The sequence below is a fragment of the Tetranychus urticae genome, chromosome 3, assembly GCF_039701765.1.
Source record: "Tetranychus urticae isolate SD_2017Ah chromosome 3, NJAU_TeUrti_SD_1.0, whole genome shotgun sequence".
In the NCBI taxonomy this organism is placed as follows: Eukaryota; Metazoa; Arthropoda; class Arachnida; order Trombidiformes; family Tetranychidae; genus Tetranychus; species Tetranychus urticae.
Genome location: NC_142960.1, coordinates 15,865,589 through 15,888,883, shown reverse-complemented (window position 1 = coordinate 15,888,883; position 23,295 = coordinate 15,865,589). Strand labels below are relative to the sequence as shown.

General features: G+C 33.0%; 5 protein-coding genes across 7 annotated transcripts; 3 read left to right on the top strand and 2 right to left on the bottom strand.

Annotated features, from left to right (window-relative positions):
• Window positions 1-1,204: 1,204 nt before the first annotated feature.
• Window positions 1,205-6,316, bottom strand: LOC107364127 (uncharacterized). 2 transcript variants are annotated; one of them, XM_015931444.3, is made up of 2 exons: window positions 6,197-6,316; window positions 1,205-5,074 (listed from the first exon to the last, which is right to left on the bottom strand). In XM_015931444.3, exon 2 carries the CDS (start codon window positions 5,013-5,015, stop codon window positions 1,488-1,490), a length of 3,528 nt encoding a protein of 1,175 aa, XP_015786930.1. In that variant the 5' UTR covers window positions 5,016-5,074; window positions 6,197-6,316; the 3' UTR covers window positions 1,205-1,487. The 2 variants fall into 2 exon arrangements, with proteins under 2 accessions (XP_015786930.1, XP_015786931.1); XM_015931445.3 differs by lacking the exon at window positions 6,197-6,316 and adding an exon at window positions 5,220-5,538.
• Window positions 6,317-7,333: 1,017 nt separating this feature from the next.
• Window positions 7,334-9,935, top strand: Ns3 (nucleostemin 3). Its single transcript, XM_015931566.3, has 3 exons — window positions 7,334-7,557; window positions 7,673-7,799; window positions 7,890-9,935. Exons 1-3 carry the CDS (start codon window positions 7,468-7,470, stop codon window positions 9,623-9,625), a joined length of 1,953 nt encoding a protein of 650 aa, XP_015787052.1. The 5' UTR covers window positions 7,334-7,467; the 3' UTR covers window positions 9,626-9,935.
• Window positions 9,936-10,294: 359 nt separating this feature from the next.
• Window positions 10,295-11,645, bottom strand: LOC107364237 (uncharacterized). The gene is made up of 2 exons (XM_015931567.3): window positions 10,950-11,645; window positions 10,295-10,875 (listed from the first exon to the last, which is right to left on the bottom strand). Exons 1-2 carry the CDS (start codon window positions 11,494-11,496, stop codon window positions 10,676-10,678), a joined length of 747 nt encoding a protein of 248 aa, XP_015787053.2. The 5' UTR covers window positions 11,497-11,645; the 3' UTR covers window positions 10,295-10,675.
• Window positions 11,646-12,577: 932 nt separating this feature from the next.
• Window positions 12,578-17,182, top strand: LOC112539027 (uncharacterized). Of its 2 annotated transcripts, XM_089269905.1 has the most exons (6): window positions 12,578-12,956; window positions 13,015-14,030; window positions 14,207-14,350; window positions 14,452-16,588; window positions 16,692-16,865; window positions 16,926-17,182. In XM_089269905.1, the coding sequence occupies exons 2-6, from the start codon at window positions 13,039-13,041 to the stop codon at window positions 17,064-17,066; spliced, it is 3,588 nt and encodes a 1,195-aa protein (XP_089126031.1). In that variant the 5' UTR covers window positions 12,578-12,956; window positions 13,015-13,038; the 3' UTR covers window positions 17,067-17,182. The 2 variants fall into 2 exon arrangements, with proteins under 2 accessions (XP_089126031.1, XP_025016942.2); XM_025161174.2 differs by having other exon boundaries at window positions 12,956-14,030.
• A 316-nt stretch (window positions 17,183-17,498) lies between these two features.
• SPARC (secreted protein, acidic, cysteine-rich) lies at window positions 17,499-20,906 on the top strand. Its single transcript, XM_025161176.2, has 8 exons — window positions 17,499-17,790; window positions 17,868-17,937; window positions 18,016-18,100; window positions 18,624-18,730; window positions 19,429-19,570; window positions 19,654-19,761; window positions 20,287-20,435; window positions 20,511-20,906. The coding sequence occupies exons 1-8, from the start codon at window positions 17,716-17,718 to the stop codon at window positions 20,561-20,563; spliced, it is 789 nt and encodes a 262-aa protein (XP_025016944.2). The 5' UTR covers window positions 17,499-17,715; the 3' UTR covers window positions 20,564-20,906.
• The last annotated feature ends 2,389 nt before the right edge of the window (window positions 20,907-23,295 follow it).

The following is a 23,295-nucleotide window of genomic DNA, read 5'->3' as shown; positions in this document are numbered from 1 at the left end:
CAGGAAGATTAGAAAATATCCTGAAGGCAATAAAGCTGATCCGTGTTTCCGTTTAGAATTGGGTTGAAGAAAAGAGACATTCCTTTTCCACCTTTCACAAATTCAGCTATTTTTTCGGCTAGAGGAAGAATAAATCTGAAAAATGACTGTTTCAAGATACTTTTTTGAAAAGGTTTAATAATATAATATACAAGGTTTTCAAACGGGTAGGTCAAAAAGTAAACGGCTATATCTTTAGAACGCATTTGTTTATTGATCCAAAAATTTGCAAATAAATAGATATTTACGGGGAATTGATGATACATGTGCTCAAAATACCTCCATTTGCAATCAACGCTGTCGAACGATTTTTAAAAAAACAGCTACAACGTTTTGACAAGTTGCCATTGAAACTGCTTTTTCGACCTGGGTAAGCGTTATGTCGCTCCTGAGTACCCTGCCTTTTAGGCACCCTGGTAAAGCTTATAAATTTAAAATTGTAATGATCGCGATCTGGCACCAATTTCTCGAGATATAAAGCCACGAAGTTTAACCCCCCCCGTTTGAACACCTCGTAACAGATTTAATCAAAATACTGTCATCTACCAGATAATGTCAGCAAATTAATCAATACTCAATTAACGATCCTAGTCACGATAATAACTATTATATTATTTATGTGACGTTTCTAACAATCAATTTTGGTTTTATTAATTGTTGCAATTAATTTTTGCTCCATGAATAGACTTACTGTGCACATAAGCTATTTCCAGGTAGTGACATTATCTGCTAGATGACAGTACATGTATCATATCGATTTTAAAAAATTGTTTTTCGCGGTTGTTTTACAATACACAGTGTCGTCAAAAGCAAAACAATGTGATTACAGTCATCTCTCCCTTAAGTTTCTCCATGTGGACCAGCAGTCTACCAGTCTACGTTTTTTTACAAGCGCCGCTTGTCACTTGTTATAATCATTTGCCGAAAATTTCAAGTCTATTGAAAAATAATTCCTGAGAAAAAAGAAAAACTTGTCTCAAAGTTTCTCCGCATAGGTTAATATATTTTGATGATTTGAGTGAATTGTTTATTCTTTCATTTGCTTGACTGAATTTAACTTAATTGTACTTTCAGTCGAGGTTAAAATGCATTCAATTTTAAAAATGAATCCCCGAAACCATTTAATCAACAAAAGAACTCACAAAAATTTCAATAGACAAAAAACTTAAGAACCTCGGAAATCATTTAATTCTGTCAAAGATAAATTCACTTCTAAGTGAACCCTAATATAAAATAATTAGGAGCTTAAAAGTAATAATAATATTAGTAATTTATATGTTAGATATATTGGAGATATTCATGGATAAAACCCGTTGGGGCTGAGAGTCTTATCGAATCATATCTACTCTTATTCATTTTTTTCTATACAAAACCAATAAATGCTTTTTTAACAAATATAATATAATCTCTAGGCGCTTTGATCAACAATAGATGGATGGGAGTGCGATTTAAAATGATTGGATATCGCTACAGTTTAGAGTCCAGTGGCCAAAAACTTCACAATTGGCGCAATAAGACCGTTCTTCGTAACGTTTGTTGTTATGTTTAGAGTGGTTTGTTGAATTATCTAATGAGTTATTCTTTTGGGTCGGACAATCTTCTGTTTCGTGTTGATCAAACATATCACAAATGTCACAGAAAACCCTGGGTGGCTTTGGTAAATGACCATTAACTGTTTTCAGGCTATTTACTGAATCATCGAACTCTGAGAGACCCATTTCTTCGAGTGCTGAATTGCGAGCTTTAAGTTCATCATTTTTCCTTTGCATGTCAACTATCACAGAATTGAGAAAATCGATTTGACATCGATAACTTTCTTTGTCCTCTTCTTTGCTATTACCATTAACAGACTTGTTTCTTATGGCTGAGCTCAAATTTTCATTCAATGACGCTTCTAATTGGTTTATTTTGTCCAAAAGATTCTCCTTTTCTCTGTCCATCTTTTTCCGCCATTTATCAAAATTGGTCGCGTTTTCTTTCTTCATTTCTTCCAATAAATTATTTCGATCAGCAATTATCTTATCCTTTTCGTCAAGTTTACATTCCAATCGACGACATTCATCTTCAAACTCATTGAGAACTTCTTTGTGGCGGAATTGGACAATACGAATTTCTTCCATCAATTTTTTCAAATCATAGTTGAGTCTTTCATTTTCTGAAACCACTTCTTTGTTTTCTGATTGAACCATTTCAATCGTTTTTCTCAGTTCTTGGATCAATGCATCACCTTGATTCTTAGACTGATCCAATTTATTTTCAAGAGTTTTACGATAATCATCAAACTCTTTTCTACTAAGTTCAAGTTGTTCCTTCAATTTACGAATGGTTTCTTCACGTTCTTCAATACCACTTTTACCAACATTGGCTTCTCTCTTTATTTTCATCTTTTCATCTTCCAAGGAGCGAACTTTTTCTTTAAGTTCTTTGATTTGAGACACCAAGTTGTCTGATTCAATATCATTTTGCGTTTTACGCTTAACTAACGTTTCAAGCTCAGCAGATTTTTCGACATCCTTCTTTTTCATTTCAGTTAATTCTGTGGTAAGTTTACGTTTTTCCAGATCTTTGTCGTGAATTTGTTTCTTAAGATCAGAAATGTTTTCTTCCAGTTCAGATATCTCAGATTGCTTTTTCTTCAGATCTTCATTCATTTGGATTAAATGATTTTTCTCATCAGTATTGCGTTTTATTTGATCAGCAATTTGTTCTTCAAGGGAACGAATTTCCTCCAAACGAGATTTTGATTGTTCTTCCATTTCTTTAATAGTCCTTTTGAAATCACCAATTTCAGTAACTTTCTCTTCAATTAATAAAGTCAGCTTTTGATTATCATCTTTCATATTTTTGCAGTCCATTTCCATACATTCCATTTTAGCTTCTGTTTCTTTTATTTTTATACTCAATTCGTTGATTATTTCATCTTTTTCTTTCAATTCCCGATTCACCTCAGTTAAGTGTTCACTGTTATCTCCACTTGATTTGAGTAATTCATCAATACGTCTTTCCAGTGAAGTGATGATTTCAGTCTTACGATGAAGTTCTTCAGTTAATTGCGTTTCTTTATTTATCAAAGTCACTTCCTTGGCTTCCTTATCCTGGATCATTTTTTTCATCTTCACCATTTCAGAATCCACCTCTTTACGGGCTTCTTCTTCACGTTCAAGCTTATCTCTTAAAGAGTTGAGATCACCTTCTAATTTCCTTCTTTCATCTTCACTTTTGTGTAACTTATCCATTAATATATTCAATTGACCGCTATCGTCTCCTGTTCGTTTAAGAATCTCATCCATATTGTCTTGAAGTTTCTTGGATTCTACGTTCATTCGGTTCAAATCTTCTTTCATTTTATCCATTTCATCTTGGTTTTTCTTCAATTTCAAATTGAGTTCATCGATAGTTTCAAGATAACGAGTCTGTCTTTGTTCACCTAAAGATACAATTGATTCAAGCTCCTTGATTCTTTGTTGTAAATTTTGCATCTCTTGTATCTTATTTTCAAGGGTTCGCTCAGCCTGGAATATTTTATCGTCCTTTTTGATAATTTCTTCCTGCAATTGGAATAGTTCGACCTCATTGTCATCTTCCCTATGGACAGACTTCTGGTTGTCAATCAATTTCGCCATTTCATCTCTCATTTCCATTTTGATAACCATTTCCTCCTCGAGTCGGAATGATAACATTTCACTTTTCTTTTTTTCCTCCTCGATAGTGATGAGTAATTGTTTATTGAGGGCGTTCGTTTCTTCAAGTGAACGCCTCATTTCTTGAATTTCATTCTCCTTCTCTTGTAACCCCTTTTTCCTTTCATTCACAACAAGTTCCAATTCTTCTTCCAATGATTTGATTCGCGTCGTCAAACTTGCCAATTCAGCTGATTCCATATCTTTCTCTTTCAATAAATGACTTATCTGATCTTCCTTTTCTTTTAATGTTTTAGCTATGGCAGATGAAGAAGCAGAAAGACTACTTCCCTCTCTCTTTAAGGGTGTCGAGCCACTCTTTTTTGTAGAACTAAAGCTGCTAGTCATCCCAAAACCTAATCGGGTTGATCGATGGGAAGTAGTACTGTTAATAGATGCAAGAGATTCTCGACTGTCACCCATTCCGCTGCGTTTAGAGGTAGTTAAATTACTTGGCCGTCTAACCATACTAATGTTAGTTCTTGCTTGATTAGCTGCATTGCCACTAACCATATCTCTAACAACTTTATTGAGAGGAGCGAATAAACCGTGGTCTGGTGGACATTGAAAATATCTTTTCCCAGCAACAGAGCCATCATTTTTACCAGACGCATCTGATAGTTCAATGCCAGCCCAATTACCAGCAGCGAAATCAGTTGATCCTAAATACCGAAGAGTACCTCGTTTTAATCCACTGCTAGCGTGAACCATAACTTTATCACCAACTTTTAGATTCGAGGCTGATGAAGATGTGATTCTTGATGAAGCGAAAGTGGTGCTTGTTACACTGGTTATGAGATTAGTTGGTGATTTGAAGCCATCACTGATTGGAGATGGCGATGTTACGGTGGATGATGGTTTCTCTGGAGGTGTAATAGGCTCTAAAGTTAAACGATGTGGACGGACAAATAAGCCATGTTTGGGCTCACAAGTAAAATATTTAACTCCATTAACAGATCCATCATTTTTACCAGAAGCATCAGCTAATTCAACTCCAGCCCATTTACCAGGAGCAAAACTTGTACTACCAAGGAATTTGATAATACCAGATTTTGTTCCATTAACGTAAATACAGTCACCAACAGTTAAATCATCAGAATCCGGGTTCAAAATTTCTGTTGACACAGGCACCGATTTGGTAGCTGACATAATTTTATCACTAGTTATCGAAGAGAAACTCGATGTCCTTGAATGCATCTTTGGTAGACTTGAATTAGTCATGGACGATGGAGGTCTAACTTTTAACAAATCACTATTTGATGGGTCAGAAAGTTGTTCATCACTCGGAGTGCTCATGATGCTTCAAACTTGATGTGTTGATATTACTAATAGATGCAGTAGGAGAACACAAGATCCTAGAATAAAGAAGAAAGATAAACAGAATGAGCAAAAGTGAAAGAATTAAAAATCATTGTCAATGAGTCAATCATAATGGATAGATTGAAATAATTTTCATCATTTAACGTCGAACACAATCAAACACTGTAAAGCTTATGTTACCTCAAATTAAATTATTTGTTTAGACGTCTTTTTGATCAAACAAAATTAATAAAATTTAAATACGAACTCGATTAAAAAGAAGTAAGAGATTGAGAAGTAAAACAATAAAAAAAGGTGAAATAAAATTTGTCAGCGATAGTTACGTAGTAGCAATATGAGCCATCTGGTAGGCTTATTGTACTTGTCACACATTTTTAATTTGTTAACAGTTAAGATGGTTAAGAGAATTGCAACTTTTTTGGTTTCAACTGTGATTGACTAAGGATTCACAAAAGACATGAGTTTTTCATTTAATATTAACAGTTTGGTTGAGATTCAAAAATGAATTAATATTCCTTTCTTTGGGTACTGTTGCATGTTAATAACACCTACTAATAGTTTGGTCGATTGGGTTTCCCGTTTAAGGTGAATGCTGTTTAATTTACGATCATTTATTCTTTAATCCATTTTTGAATCAATGATCAACAATTAAGTGGGCGATTAAATGTAGTAAAAATCATGTCTTAAAGAGTTTGTTGATCTAAATTTTGGATCATTTTGCACTTGTGTAGTATTTCACTTTTGTTGTGATAAAAGCAAATTCAAATCACAATTTAAATATCAAAATAACTGTTTTCTCTAAATTATCAAGGTTGACGTCTGGGCCTTTTTTTGTCCATAATGTGATGTTTATAAAGGATTTAACAGATCGGCCCACAGAAGGCGAAATCTATTCTGTTAGATATTTCAACAAAAACAATCTTTGATAACAATACAGACGTAGGTCAATGTAGGTTAAATGAAAAGGGCAATAACATTAAATTAGAAATTTTCATGATCAAATCAAATAATTTGACTGCGTTGAAGATTGATTATGATGAAATATTATTTCACAGCTCAATCCAATTGTATAACAAATTTTAAGCAATTTGGGTTCAATTTTGGAAAGGTTTGTTGGCTTGATTTAATAAAGCTGTTTCAAAAAGAATAGGACTTACTTGACTTTTCATATCACAAATAGTTGATTCACTTTAAATGTAAACAGTTTGAATCCGTAAATGGTTAAAAAGTGTGGGCTCTGTCATTTATCAACAAGTTTACTAACAACAATTTTGGTTCAAATTTTTATTCTCCTTCTCGCAACGCAAGACCTACAGATTGTAAATAAAGTTCATGTAGGTAGGAGGGCTTAAGAGATGCGCAATGAGACGGCGGTATTTTTGATTTTTAATCTGCTGATAATCAAAGAGTAAAGTTACCTTACTCTTTGCTGGTTACAACACTTGAATCACTATTATTATTATTATGTTTACTGTTTATTAAATTAACGTAAGATATTGTTTTTTATGCATAAAAACACATATTAAGAGCTAAGATTCAGGCTAATAACAGAGAAATATTGATTAGAAGAGTTTTAGGTGTACCAGGTATGCGAATTTGCTGGTTAACTAATTAGTCTCTAAAAGCTTAACAAGAGTAAACTAAATTCGAGAAAATATTTGCATCAGAGTATTGGCATTGAAGGTTATCTTATCAGTATTTTGTTTCTGTTTGTAAAGCTGCTTAGGTTAACATGAATGTTGTTGAATGAATGAAACATTAACCACGCATATTTGAGGTTAATGTTGAATTACATTAGGCAAAAAAGCATTCAAATAAGGAAAGGTCGATCGGAAGTCCACACTATATTGGGATTTGTGAAAGTAGGTAAAGTGGGATTGGAAATGAAATTGAAACCTGAAAAACTTTTACTGGTTACGGTTTAGCAGAAACATCAAAGTTGCTTGTAACTAATATTGTATCCGGAATAAAAATGAAAGTAATTTAACAGCAGTATAACTAGAGATTTTTCAGAATATTATCAAATTTTCATCATCTATAGTTGAAATTATGAATACGTTAGATACAATAAATCAAAGTGATATTCTCACTAGAATTTAAAATGGAAAAGAAATAAGAATTGTGAAAATTATAAAAAAATTAACTTTTAATTTGAAGAAATCATCCAAAGAGGTTAATTCTTCTTTCTTTTTCCCTTTCTTTTCTTCCTTCCATCAGACCCATCTATCAACCGATACGGAAATTATTTTATCTCAATTCCTCGTGCTATCCCTTGCTCCTATTTGGAGAGATCACTGTAAACAAACTGTAAACATTTCACTGTTGGACAGTTTTATGAAATTTTCAGCGTTTTAATTTACATTTAAAAGCAGTTTATTTCAGTTAATTCATCTTTTAACAATTGTTAATTGACAAGTTTCTAATCAAGATGCCTGGTAAAAAACACTTTCAAAAATCTGGCCTTGGGAAAAGCTTGGTTAATACAACTAACAAACCAAGTATGAATAACCGTAGCTCAGTAAGTCATATTATATTTTTAATTTTAATTTGATTAATACAGTCATGTATCACTAGATTTTTTGATTTCTTATAGTTCATCATATAGTAATGTTTTCATTATTTTTCCATTTTAGAGACACACAGCTGTTCTCAATGATGGGTCCGATTATGGGAAACTTAATCTACGAAGTGTTACTCAAGAAAGTAGTCTGGATGAATTCATTACAATTGCCCAAATGGCTGGAGATGCATTTACCAAAGGTCAATCTTAATTGCTCAACATTTTCTTTATTACACTTCACTCTTGTCTATATTTCCTTTCTAAATTCAAAATATTCTCTATGCCAACAGATCGAGAAAATGTGACCATTATAACAAAAACAACAAGACAAGGAGTTTTGAGTGATGAAGAAAAACAAGCATTGATCAAGGAACAAGAAGAGAATTCAGACATAATTGCAATCCCTAGAAGACCTCCCTGGGATCCAGATATGAGTATAGAAGACTTAACGAGAGCAGAAAATGATAGCTTTCTAAATTGGCGTCGAAAATTGGCTGAATTTCAGGAAAAAAGTAAACTGACTTTAACGCCATTTGAAAAAAATGTTGAATTCTGGAGACAGTTGTGGAGAGTGGTTGAAAGAAGTGATGTTATTGTTCAAGTGTTAGATGCACGAAATCCGCTATTATTCCTCAGTAAAGATCTACAGAAGTATGTTAAAGAAGTCGATCAAAATAAGATGAACTTGATCATTCTGAACAAAGCTGACCTTCTTACCGATACTCAGCGAGCTACTTGGGCCGACTACTTCGAAAGACAAGGCATCAGAGCTGTATTTTTTTCTGCTTTACAAGAAACTACACAGGAAAACTCAGAGGAAAAGGAATCAGACGAATCAAAATCAAACTCCGGAATTAGCGAAAGTGATAATACAAGTGAAGATGAGAGTGAAGATGATAGACAAGAAGATGAAAATTCACGATCACGTGAAAAAGAATCGACAGAAACATCTGACGAGCTCAATCAAGTTGGAGTAAAAGAAAGCCAAAAGGACCCTGAAAGCTCTGAAACCATACGCGATAAAGAAAAACTTACGTGTGATGGAAATAATGAAGAAATACCAATAAGTAATAATGAAGAAGGACAAGAAAAAGAAGGCATCGAAAAGGAGGAGCAAGATAACGCCGATACTCCCGGAAAAATTTTAGGACGCGAGGAGTTGGTAGATTTTTTAAAAACTGTATATCCGGATGATCGACCAAAAGTGAAGGATCAATATGTTACTATTGGTCTCGTTGGGTATCCAAATGTTGGTAAAAGTTCAACCATCAATGCGCTGATCCAGTGCAAAAAAGTGTCAATATCAGCAACTCCTGGTAAAACGAAGCATTTTCAAACTTTATTTCTCGATGATGACCTGTGCTTATGTGATTGTCCTGGGCTTGTTTTCCCTAATTTTGTTTCAAACAAAGCAGAGATGATTCTTAATGGTATTCTTCCGATCGACCAGATGAATGATCACGTTCCTCCCATCAACTTATTGATTAGTCTGGTGCCAACCTATGTTTTCGAAGTTCAATATAGTATCACTTTACCCCTTGAAACACACAATGATGTTCAACTTACAGCTGAACAATTGTTGAATGCTTATGGATATATGAGAGGATTTATGACTCAGCGAGGCTTACCCGATAATCCAAGATCAGCCCGCTACATTCTGAAAGACTTTGTCAACGGAAAACTTGTCTATTGTGTTGCTCCTCCTGGAGTTGAACAGAGTGATTTCCATAAGTTCACTGATCATCACCGACCTCGACCTAGACATATTACTAGAAAACAAGAAATCCTCTTGAATTTCAACAGCTATAATGTTAAATCCTTTGACAACAATTATTTTACAGCAATAGCATCCAAAGCTTACGCTAAAGGACCAATCAATGTTGTTAATGCTGCACGAGTTAGTGGCCCAAATTCATCGAAAAATGATGTAACCATGCCAGAAGTTTCCAAACCCTGGAGGCAACACAGCAAAAGAAATACTAAACAAAAATTGCGTAAACAGTTTGCACATCTTGATGTAAAATGAATATGATATGTAATGAATACCTTTCCTTGTTCAATCGGTGCTATGTTTAATAGAATTGATAATTTGATAATCCACTGATGTTACTGGAAGATATTTATAATCAAATCATCTGTATCAAAACTCTGTACATGTATGATATTTTATAAGAATAGTAGGTGATTGTTCGAGACAATTTGAATGCAGGCCCAAAAGAAATTTTTGCTTCAATCTTGTTTAATTTGGGTTCAAAACAAATAATGCATGATGTCAATTTATTTTATTATCGTTGTACGAATATGTTATACAATGTAAATGATTTGAAGTCTATGAAGATTGTTGTTTATCGATTTATTTCTTGACTGATTGCTTCCGATCTTAAGCAATCAAATTTCAAGGTTATTTTCTTAATATAATTTATTGTAATTCATCACGTAATCGTGTTTGTTTTATCCAAAAATCCAATTGTTCAAAATTTTAAGGGAAAACATTAGCAATGTATGTTAAAACTGTCACTGTGTCACTCAAACCTATTTAGTTAATGGATATAGGATTATTAAGGGCAACTCTTAGAGTTAGTTATTTAGGAATAAGAAACTAGTAGAAAAATAGCAAATTAAATTTAACCACGCGAAACCTCCAACAACAGCTTAAAATTAGAAAGCGAAAGAAGAGTGAGAATATTTATACAAATATGTATTAAACTATATGGTTTTTGTATTGGTATCAATTATAATTATTAATAGTATTATTACACCAGTGAAAATATCTTAATTTTTTAAAGGTCCATCAAAAAAGTTAAATACAGCGGTTTATTCATAAAAATATGTGAACACATGGTAGTTGTATTGGAAATTTGGGCGCTTCCTGGACTAGGAACAGTAAACACGATGAAATTCTCATTGAGAGCGGTCAATAATACTATCTCATGTTGCAAAATCAAGAGGTCGAAAATCAATGAAAAGATCAAGTGATAAAGGTTTATGGTGATAAACTTTAAGCACATTGCAATCCAAAAGTAAATGAGTCGTTATGTAAATGAGAATTTTTTGAACCAAAAATTTAGAAAATATATTAACTGGTTTCTATTGATTGTTCAACGGCCTTAAGTGAAGCGAATTCTTGCTTGGAACCGTTCAATTCTGCCTTAAGCCGATCCACATCAATTTGAATTTTTTCGTGATCTTCAATCAATGATCTTAATCGGGAAACTTCTCTGGCTAATGAAACAATTTTACTAGCCTGCTCCAAGTGGCTAAGAGAATGGAATACATCTGAAAGTAAAAGGAGAATGGTTAAAATTATACAAAATTTAAAATAAAATGAACAAAATGAGTCAAACAAATACCATTTAATTTGTCCAAGTACTGATTATCAACACCCTGTAGAATTGTCTGTGAAGTTTGACCTTCTATGTGTTCAACGAGGAATTGCAGGTCATTATCCATGGCACTAAGCTTGTCGTTGACTTCTTCTACAAATTTACTTTCTTGTGATAACTTGTCAAATGTTTCCTTGAAAATTTTCAACTTTTCGAGAGCAAGTTTCTTAGCAAAAATTTTCTCTGACAGGTCATTATTTTTGTTCCAAATATCGGTAAATTTTTCCGAATAATATTCTTGCCTTTTTTTAAGCTCTTCCTCAATCTTCAAGCACCTTAACCTGGTTTGCAAGTATTTAGCCATTCTTATACTACGTTGTACATCATTTGATCGGTTAGCGGCCAGATCTTTTGGTCTTTTAAAGCCACCTTCTTTAGATTGAGTAGCAGTAACAGAAGATGATGATTGTGTAGTTCGAGGTACTGATCGAGCTGATAAATTTCTAGTAATAGGAGCTGGTGTCAGACGTGAAGAGCTAGATGATTTAGTCAGTTTAGAGGCCGTTGATGACATATTTAACTATTTGATAGGTACACTCAGAAATGAAATTATAAAAATAGGTCAATTCAGGAAACCTTTTTTAAAAACAACACAATTAAAAACCACTTTAATCAAAGTAATTAACGGAGATCAAAAATTTGAAGATTATGAACTGTTGAACAATTTACAAATATTCTAGCGCGCTTTCAACAAGTGGTAGTTGCTAGGTTGGCAGCCGTAACCATGTAACTTTCCACTAAAAGAGTGGGAAATTCAAAGCTGATGGCCTCGGGGTCAAAAGACAAAAACACAAACTTGACAATCAATATCTTTTTGATAAACACAAGTCCAATGTCAATATTTATTAATCGAACTTCAACAGCTCTTAACCCTTATCCTAAGACAAACTGTAAGTGTTTCGCCTTTATCATTTTTCATTTTCATCTTATTACTTTTCCCATTCAAACTCATTCTATTCAATGATGGGCCCTTCACACAAGTCTAGACACAGTGAACTGAAACATTGAAATACATTTAATTTACCATTAACAATGTAAAATTTGATTTTATAAACAAAGGAAGGATTAAGATGGAAGTTGATGAGTGTAAAAATCTTTCCAGGTACATATACTAAAGGTACTGTAGGTAGGTCGACTATTGAAAATACCAAAGAGTACCTTACTCTTTGGAGAATATGTTGTAAACGCCTTTAAGGAAAACAAGTTGAAAATGTTGTAAATTGAAGAAACTGGTTAATAACAATAGAAGAAGATATTAATGAACTTATTGGGTTCATTTAGAAAAGGGTAAAGGTTAAATAAACATAACTTTATAATCATTGCTACCAAACAGCTTTTCAATTGCACCGCGAGTTGACGTTAAGATTTAAAGAATTTTTCATTCAATGATAATCATCATTATATCAGAATAATTTTTTAAATTTTAATTGATGGTTGCTTCTTCTAATTGGATTGTTGAAGAAGTTAAAATTGCTGGATTGATCAGCAAGAAATTCAGATGTGTATTGAGATTCATATTTTTCAAATGTTGGCGCTTTAATTTTTAAAGCCGAGTAACCGGTTACTTGTAACATGAATTGTACAGTAATCATTTGAATGTTTAATCAGAATATCTCTAATCTAGAATACTGTCTTCTTTCTTGTCATCTTGTTCCCCTTTAATTTTATCTGACTTGCAGTTTGTGATCAGAAAAAATATCATCGACAAAATTGATATGAATAAATACGAATATCTATATTCATCTATATTTATGCTTATTTATGCTCTCTTTCCTGCGCTATGCTTTTAAATTCCGAATTTTGCTTTTTTTAAATTCCTATCAATCAGATTCTTTATCTCTGCCTTCTATTTACTGATATCATCAAAGTTTTTATCAAAATTTTTGGTTAAAAATTAAAAATTACACATGATAAGTATCGATATCGATAGCTATTACTGATATCGATAATATCGACCAACTGTGCTTGTAGTCAGTAAGTTACAGTGTAATGACAAGCCTGACTTTAAACAATTTAGTTTTTTAATTTTTAGGTTGGTTTGTTTCCATATTTTGCAATGTCTTTTTCAAACGAAGGCCTATCTCCTGTTCAACTTTCAAGTTTACAGTCATTTAATTGTGATGAACTCAAGGTTAATCTTTTTCGTGAAGAATCTGTTAGTGAGGAAAAATTGGCGACATTCCTTCGGATTCGACCATTGGAAAATTTGTGCCTGGAAGACAGTCCATATGAAATCATTGACTCCAATCTCCTCAGCGTTGATCTTATTGAAAAAGATTTCGTCCCTCAGCATCGTAAAAAAGCGAAAAAAAGAATTGTCAAATTTACCGAGATATTTGATGATTCTTCAAGTCAGTCAACTGTCTTTAACAAATGTTGCTTGCCTCTAATAAATGAAGTCATTGCTGGAACAAATGCTCTTCTCTTTTGCTTTGGAACAACATCTAGTGGTAAATCATATACAATGAGAGGACCTCCTGATGATCCAACGTCTGATCCTGGCTTGATTCCCTTGTCATTTAAAAAACTTTTTGAATTAAGAAAGTTTATTGATACACCTTTGATCGGGAAATCTAAATTCTGTGATACTTTTCTTCTTGACCAAGAGCAGCAAGCAATCGAGTTGGAATTCAAATCATCCCTTCTATCAAGTTCTTCTTGTCGAAATATATCAGCTTTTTATGAATCAGATAGTTCAGATCACGTTATTATGGATGATTATGAATATATTTGCTACATTTCGTATTTTGAAATTTACAATGGCTTCATCTATGACTTACTAGTACCAACTGCTGGAGGTCGCGGACCTGCCCTGTCCCTTTATCCCGATGATAAACAGCGCTATTTTGTCAAAGATTTAAAATCAGTAATGGCTTCATCACTTACTGAAGCTCTGCAAATTTATTCCTTTGGTTGGACAAATCTTCAAAGGAATATTCAAGAAACTGGTTTGAATAAAAATTCAAGTCGAAGTCATTCCTTTTTGTGTATATCATTGATAAAGTTTAAAGAAGATCAAGGAGTACTTCTGGAGTCTCAAGTTTCTCAGTAAGTTTTATGCCGAATTGAATTTTTACGCCGCATATTATAGCTTCATGTTGGACTCTTCATAAATTTTTGGAGCATGAGTTGATAAATCTTTAAAAAAAGTTGAAAGCTTTATAAATATGTGTAATCAATTGTTTGGATGTTTCGCTTATTTATGTTCTTCACTTTTGTTTTAGCTTAACGTTTGGCGATCTAGCAGGATCTGAAAGGCAGAATAAAACACACTCTGAAGGTCTCAGAGTTAAAGAAGGAGGTAACATAAATGTTTCTCTCATGCATCTCAAAGAATGTTTCAATCAGACCAAAGCAAGTCAAAAAAAGTGAGTTAATTCCATTAAAATACACTAAACTACTTAGCCTATTGCATAATTCAAATGTAATTTTCTAACTTTTAAAATGTATTATTGAATTTTTCTTCCAGTCCGGCAAAAAATACTATGATTCAATTCCGCAATTCGAGTTTAACCAAATTCTTTCAGCCATATCTTACTGGAACTGGAAGAGTTTGGATGATCATCAACATCAACCCGTCACCCTCACTTCTTCCAGAAACTCTCGGCTCGCTTGATTTTGGAGAAACTGCATCCCATATCTCTGTCAATTCCACTTATCATGCAGAAGAAACAAAGCGCAGAATTACCCAATTATGGCTAAAATCTTCTCAGCGATGGTCTTCATTTGCTGATAGATCTAGAATCCCCGATATTCCTGAAGTAGTTATTGAAGAAGATGCCGACTTAAAGATGATCCCTCAGGATGCAGATGAAATTAAAAAGGAGATTGAAAGCCAAGTATTAAAAGAAGTTTCCGAGGAAGTCGATAGAATATATGCTGAGCTTCAGAAAAAACACGAAGAAGACTTACAATCTACGATTGAAAACTATGAAAGAACCATGGAAGCAAGACTTAAATTGCAAGAAAAAAGGTTGCAAAAAGTTGTGGATGAATTGCAAGAGGAAATTTCTGATGTTCAAAACGCAAAGGTGAAACTAGAGGAAGAATTAAAATCTGCTGAAACCAAAATTGCCGATAAATTCAAGGAAGAGATTCTGAGTCTACAAAATGAGCTTTCTGATGCTAAGAATGCAAAAACTCAACTTGAGGAAGAATTGAAATCTACCGAAACCAAAATTGCTGATAAATTTAAGGATGAAATATTGAATCTAAAAAACGAGCTTCTTAATGTTAAAATTACAAAGGAGAAATTAGAGGAAGAATTACAGACCGCTGAAGTTAGGATTGCCGATAAATTCAAGGAAGAGATTCGGAGTCTAAAAAATGAGCTTCTCGATGTTAAAAACGCAAAAGCTCAACTTGAAGAGGACTTGAAGTCTACTGAAACCAAAATTGCCGATGAATACAAAAAACAGATTCTAAATCTAGAAAATGAGCTTTCTGATGTTAAAAATGCAAAGACAAAACTTGAAGAAGAACGAAAATCTGGTGAAGCAAAGATGACCAATGAATTCAAGGAAAAAATTCTGAGTCTAGAAAATGAACTGACTAATGTTAAAAACTCAAAATCTCAGCTGGAAGAAGACTTTAAGTCTACTGAAACTAAAATTGCCGAAGAATTCAAGAAACAGATCCATGATCTGAAAACCGAGCTTTCTGATGTTAAAAACGCAAAAGCTCAGCTGGAGGAAGAATTGAAGTCTACTGGAACCAAAATTGCTGATGAATTCAAGGAAGAAATTCTAAGTTTAAAAAATAAGTTTTCTGATGTTCAAAACGCAAAGGTGAAACTAGAGGAAGAATTAAAATCTACTGAAACAAAATTTTCCGGAAAATTCAAGGAAGAGATTCAAAATCTACAAAACGAGCTTCTTGATGTTAAAAATGCAAAAGCAAAATTAGAGGAAGAATTAAAATCTGGTGAAACCAAGATGGCTGATGAATTCAAGAAAGAAATCCTGAGTCTAAAAAATGAGCTTCTTGATGCTAAAAGCGCAAAAACTCAGCTTGAAGAAGAATTGAAGTCTACTGAAACCAAAATTGCCGATAAGTTCCAAGATGAAATAGCGAATCTAAAAAAGGATCTTCTTGGTGTTGAAAAAGCAAAATCCCGGCTTGAAGTAGAATTGAAATCTACTGAAACGAAATTTTCTGCTAAATTTAAAGATGACACAAAGAATTTGAAAAATGAGCTTCTCGATGTTACGAACGCTAAAACTCAGCTTGAGGAAGAATTGAAATCTATTGAAAGTAAATTTTCCGATAAATTCAAGGATGAAATAGCGAATCTGAAAAATGAGCTCCAGGATGTTAAAACTGCAAAGGAGAAACTAGAGGAAGAATTAAAAACCGCCGAAGCTAAAATTGTTTCTCTTTCGGAGAATCGAGATCTTCAGTCTCAAGCAACACTTGCTCCTAAAAATACGTTTGAAGGTATAGACAAACTTGCGAGCGCTAGAAAAGGATCGAGAGAGATTACGATAGACTCGAACTACTTACCCGAAGTTTCTGGTTGGGCTAAGAAAAAAACTACAGAAAGTGTATCTTCATCTCCATCAACTGATGTCACTAATGCATACTTGAAAAGATTTCAAGCACAAAGTGTAAGTATCTTCAAATTATTTATCTGACTTGACGATAACAATCATTAATTCATATTTTTAAATTTGCTATTGTTTATTTTAAATGTGTTTTATTTTACTTTAGACGACCAAAAAATCAACCAGTAAAGCAGCTAGGAAACCGGCTAGAAAATCAGCAAGAAAAGTTTCCAAAAGTTCAGTGCAAAGTGATACTCGTGATGAAAGCGAGGATGATTTGGTAAGCCTGTTAAGATCAACAACAAAACCAAAGAAGAAAAAGGCTAAAGATGAAGAAGAGGTAAGAGTTTGAATTTAAAGTCTATTCTCGATCGTACTTACAATCTTTTTCTATTAACAGGAAAAAATCCCCGTGAAAAGATTTAAATTACCTAAGGACGATGGTCTTTTGGATTCATTGTCACCTCACTTTGAAGACGAACCTGCCCAAAACATCAAAGGCGGTAGAGTTTTAAGGCCAAGAAGGCAAATCAAATTTTAGTGTATTTTATCTACCCAAGTTTGTATTCAAATCATTATCACTATTTCGACTGTCAGTATGTTATGCAATTTTAAAGCTGACTTTCTTTCCAAATTAAATTCATTATTCCTTATCAATTCTGTGTTCATTTTGATTTACCCTAAATACATAAAAATCGCCTCGTGGTGAGACATTTTACTAAAGTTGAATTTATTGAAACAGTTCTTTGTCTCAAAGTTTAAAAAAATATGGAGAAAAAGATGAAGAAAAGTTGTTAAGGAAGTAAAAAAAGGATGCAAAAGATGATCATCTTGAAAGTTGAAGAAACAAAAAAAACAGTTAAGACATTTGTAGAGTGAGCATCAGGGGATAGCTAAATTTAGTCCTGAGTGAGAGGCTAAAATTGCTACTGGGAAGTTGAACATTGCAATCTTTCCCTAAATTAGTTCACTTTACATCGTCAGTAACTAACATTTCAACTCATCATCATAAACATTTCTTGCCTTTTCATATGTTTACCTCTTGTTCAAGTTGTCCCAAGTCATTTTAAGTCCCTAAATATATTGTCGCCATCATTGAATGCTTTATATGATTGCTTAGTGTTAACTTATTAAAATTGGAAACACATTTCAATCTTTAAGTTGAAAAGTAAAGATTCCCAAATAGTACAATGTTGGTCAAACTCTGTCTACTCGTTGTCATTTTATCCCTCATTCCCTCAGGATTTTATGTCAATGGTGAAAAGGTGAGACTCATTGTTCAACAATATTGATTTACATTAAATGTTATTCCAATTTCATCTTTTCCTTGTAACTACAAAAGGTGATTAAGAATGGTAAAAAATCGTCCCAATCAGAAATTAAAGACTCGGCTAAAAATCCATTACAAAAAGGTAAACAATTTATATTTCCATCTCATTCTTAAACTTATTAACGAATTAAAATTGGTTGCTGGAAATCTTAATCGATAGATCCATGTTCAAAGACTCGATGTGGACCTGGTCGTGAATGTGTCGTTGATCCTGCAACTTCAGAGCCCAAGTGTCTTTGCATGAGGTAAGTCAACAAAGAGAATCAGACAAATATGATGAATAAGATGATTGCTATTCAAGTTTCAAGTGACCCTTAATTGTGATGAAAATATTGAAAAGGTTTTTGAATGTCGAGTATGAACAAAGAGCGTTTTTCAACTGAAAAGAGTCAAAAAACGAAAGATTTTCTAATGATTATTGATTCAGCAAAAAGATGGCTCGTTTGGAATCCATTCAAAAATGTTTTCATTCCTTATCTTTTCCTTATGCCTGTTGAAACCCTGTTCACATCACAGATTTGATGGCTTCTTATTTCATCAAGTAAAAAACCAGGAACTTAATGATTGTGCTTAACAAAAACATTAAAATGGTTGAGTGTAAAAGGAAAGGTCTAAACATTTGGATTGTACTTTGTATATGTTGGTGAAACTGTGTCTCGACCTAACATTATTATACACTCAACCATTTTAACTGTTTATTATTTCAAAATTATCTAGAAATTAATTGAAATTTCAACATAACATTTAATTTGCTCATCGTTTATCCAGAGAGTGTGGACCAAATAAGGATCCTCGTCGCCAAGTTTGTGATAATTTCAATAACACATGGAACTCAGATTGTCATTTATTCAGACATCAATGTGCTTGCAAAGATGGTGAGTTAACACATAACTTGATTGCCTGTTTCCTGGTAATCAATTGGTTAGTCTGTAGGGTTGAAGTTGGTTAAATTTAGATTGAAAATTTTAAAATATAATAACAATCATTGTTTTCAAGATTTATTAGGTATAATTTCATTTAACCATGATCTTGAATTATTTTGCTTATTTCTTCCTTTTTTTCGTTCTTGTTTCTAATTATAACGAAAGATAATATTCATGGTTATAATTAAGAAATGAATTGAAATCTCATTGCATCAGAGGCAATGTTCATGAAGCAACAATTTGTGTTTACATTAAAACGTAAAGTGTTTGTGGTTGAAGTTTCCAATCATCTGTTTTACTTCTTACACACTAGTTAATTACACTGATCTTGTAAACAATTTATCAAAAGGTTATCCACATTTCCTTGTTTACATATGTTTTAATCATAATCATCACCAATTGCTTGTATTTACCTGATTATTGGAAACTTAATGAAATAATTAGTTGGTTACTCAGAGCAACAACCTAAAGTTAGACAAAAAATCATTTGAGCATTTTCAAAATTAGACTTGGAGACAAAATTTTGTTGAACTCGTCATTTTTTTCGTTCATTTTGAACTGTTGATAAACTCAGGCTTCAACACTTGATAAACAAATCAACTGATTATTTTGCCTATTGATCATGTCTAATAGTTTTATCCTTTCCTTAGGAGAATCAAAAGATTGCACTGAAAATCATAGCCACATGCACATTGATTATTATGGAGAATGTAAAGAGTTGGGTTCATGTGATCAAGGCACATTAGATGATTTCCCTCGACGAATGAAGGAATGGCTTTACACAATCATGAGGTAATTAAAATTGCCTTTTAAACTATTGAATTATATATTTGATCACATTAACTAATCTTCCAATTCCAAATTTCCATCGGTAGCAAAAAGTATCCCAAACCATCGGAGCACGAGAAAGACAATTATCACCACGGATGGATTAACGCAATAATCTGGAAATTCTGTGATTTAGATACTGAGCCACATGACAGGTTAGTAGTTACTATAATCAAATAGTTAAACGAAAGTGATTCAATTCAACAAATTAAAATAAAATAACCGTTTAATTAAGAAATGAACAAAAAACATCAACAAACAAAACTAGCCATTGAAAGACGATCCTTTAAACCTTCAATTATTTACTCAAGTCATTTGGCGCTCGCTTCAAATTAAATTTTATATTCAAATTTCTTTATCATTTAGCATTTAGATTGAGTTTAGTTTACATTTTCAAATTATCATGAAATCTAAAAATCTAAATGAACGTTGATCCTCTCCTTGATTGATTTTCACTCAGGGCTATGGATTTAATTACGGCTAAAAGCGAGTGATTTGATAGATTGAACCAATTGTAAAGTAAAGATGAAAATGATTCAAATTGAAAATTGGAGACAAAATTGGAAAAGATTGAAAAAAGAGAAAAATTTGAGTGCATAATTTAGCCTATTGAATCCTTTCAGGTCAATCACTTTGTACAATGTTTCTTCACAATTAATCCAATTGAATACTCGATACAGGAAAGTTTCTCGTCATGAATTATTTCCACTTCGAGCACCTTTACTATCAATGGAACCCTGTATTGGACGCTTTTTGGACTCCTGTGATCCAAATAATGACCATCTAGTAACTCTAGCTGAATGGGGTAAATGTTTAGGTGTTGATAAAGGTAAATATTTTTTAGTTAACCTTAAATCATAAGCTAAAGTAAAACCATTAACATATAAATTTATCTCATTTTTAGGTGAAATGGAGGATAAATGCAGTGAATTCAACTCATCTTCAGATGACAAATAAATTGGAAAGATGTAAAGCAATGGCTTGAAGCAAATAATCCAACGAATGGCTATTATGGTTACACTTATTTAATCCTGTTAAAGTTACAACAATTTACATTTTCTTAACTTTAATTTGCCCATTTTCTTGATTACCATTATAATGAGCTTTTTGAAAATTTAATCAAAAATTTTTCCTTTAAATTAAATTCCTTTCAAAAGTTGCGCGCAAACTTAATCAAACAAAAACCAAAACAAAAGCAATTGAAATTTGAAAACTTAATGAAAACCTAATGAAAAGATGAAATTGTAAAGAGGAAAAGGAAGAAATGAAGGAATAAAAAGATTCAATGTTTCCATATCAATCAACTTAGACAATATTTCAACCTGGACTCCATTAGATGAAACAGCCCACCGACGAGTCTCAACTTTCACTTGATTAAACAACATTTAGAAGCATTAAAACACCTTTAAACTGATTTGCTTGTTAACCTAGTTATCCAAAAATACACCTTTCATTCCGGTCCAGGGTTGGGTTTGTGTCCTCTCTCACACTGACTCAGTCCACCTCCTCTGTACTCCCTCTGAAAAGGCCACAGTTAACAGGACAAAGGTAAATCTCGAGAGCAACAAGTTAAACAAAACAGGCAAAAAAAATTGGACCGCAACATTGAATTCACATGAATATGCATAAACTTGCAGAGATGACAATGATGAGAGGCTGAAGGAGAACAATAATTTACACTTTTCTCTCTCTCTCCTCCTCTCTCCCTCTGTCACCCCCAAAATAAATGTAATAAAAAACGGAATCCACCTGAAGATGAAGCGAATAAAATCTCCCATGAGTTTTACCGATTCTTTTTTTTCTCTTCTTCTTTTTTCCTTCAAAGCGGGATGATCTTCCTTTCCTTTATAAATATATTTATATCAGCACACACACACTCTCATCCTCCTCATCATCTTAATCATCTTGATCAGCTCCTTCATCCTCCTCTTCGTACCAAAAATGAAAAGACGAAAAAAGGGAATCTCTCATTGTTAAGACTCCTTCGTTTTTCCTCTCAACTCCCTCCATCATCTTGCACATCGTCTTATATATCATATTGTACATCATCTTCTCTCTCTCTTTTCCTCTCTTTTTTCTCCTTCTTCTCCTTCGACTTCATCCTCCGGATGATGATCATCACAAAGTATAACAAACCATTTTCTCAGCTCACAATGAAGCTAAAAAAATTGAGAAGCAAAGGAACCGCTAAAATCACAGTTTCTTTACCTGACTCTAAGACATGGTCTAATCCCTCCTACCATACCTGAATAGTGACCGCCTTAACTAGTTCATTGACTATAGAAATCTCTGTCTTTCACTGTTCTCTCTGAGTTTGGGTCACCTCTTTACCTAGTGAGCGACTTACACAAGAAAAAAAGGCTCACTTTTAAGGTCAAAAAACTAGTTTTTTTCGCTATTCTTACAATACATTTCTCTTTCACCTTTCAAGACGTTTCTCACTCTCTCATAATTGTGACCGAGTAAACGGTTTTCATCTTTAACATCATCTTCATCATCACCACCACCATCATCATCATCATCTTAATCCTCCTTCTTCTCTCTCTACTCTATCTGCATCAGAACGCTTTTTGCTCACTCATTGACTGTAAAAAAAGTGTCACCGGTTTTCATTTTACACTTTTTTACCTTCTTCATTGATCATCAGTGAGTTGATGTGATGATCAGTAAAAATCACAGTCGATCAACAGTTTAATCAACAGTTAACAACGGCACGTTGTTGCTTTCAATTCTGTACCTTCAAAAAAATGCTACTGTAAACAAAATGAGTTTCTAATCATTTCTACCTTCAACTAAAATCGTTTCAATTTATGGATTTTCCAATGTTTTAACCTTTTCTTTCTTAACTTTTACAATTTAACTTTACCATCATCTGAACTTTATCAGAACATCATTTCGATTTTTCAATTTTTTGTGCTTTTAATCATTATTTTGCATTCCAATTCCAACCTCAACTTTTACATTTTAATATGAATATCGATTCAACTGGAAATGGGTCTACGATACTCAGTGACATTGATTTTGTGATTGCTTATATTTGCAATGAAGCCAACAGTGGAAACGGATTTGCTGATATAACATCATCATCGTCATCATTGGTAAGAAAAGTTTAAAATTAAATTTAAAATCCATTCCAATCTCAATTTTTGCCCAACTCTGAAAACCTCAAATCTCAATTCAACTTGAAATCAATTGTAAACCCTTCAGTATCAAAGCCAATTTGAATCCATTCAAGCCAATCAATGAATCAGTTCTTTTAATTTGCATAATTAACTCCAATTATAAATTGCTCAACCAATCAATTAATGATTGAAATAAGAAGAAGAAGAAGAAAAACGGTCAAAAAATGAATGAAAATAGCAGTAAAAGTGAATCTAAAAGGATGAAAGGAATTGAAACCTTTTCTTGAAAATCTCTTCTTTATCATGTAAATGCAAATATCTTAATCATTATCATCCTGATCAAGTATTAGCCATGGATTAACAATATACTTTGAAGAGTGAAAAGTCCAAAGCCAAGGGTAGAAAAAAAGACAACTCATTTGCATGAAGGTAACATTGAAAAGTTGATTGTTACGGTTAAATCTATTATAACCTGAGTAAAGGAGTTTCATCCACAAACTTAACACTGGTTAAGAGGTTGGCTCACCTTTAGCACCCCGTCAGCCCAGTGAAATAGTACACAGTAAA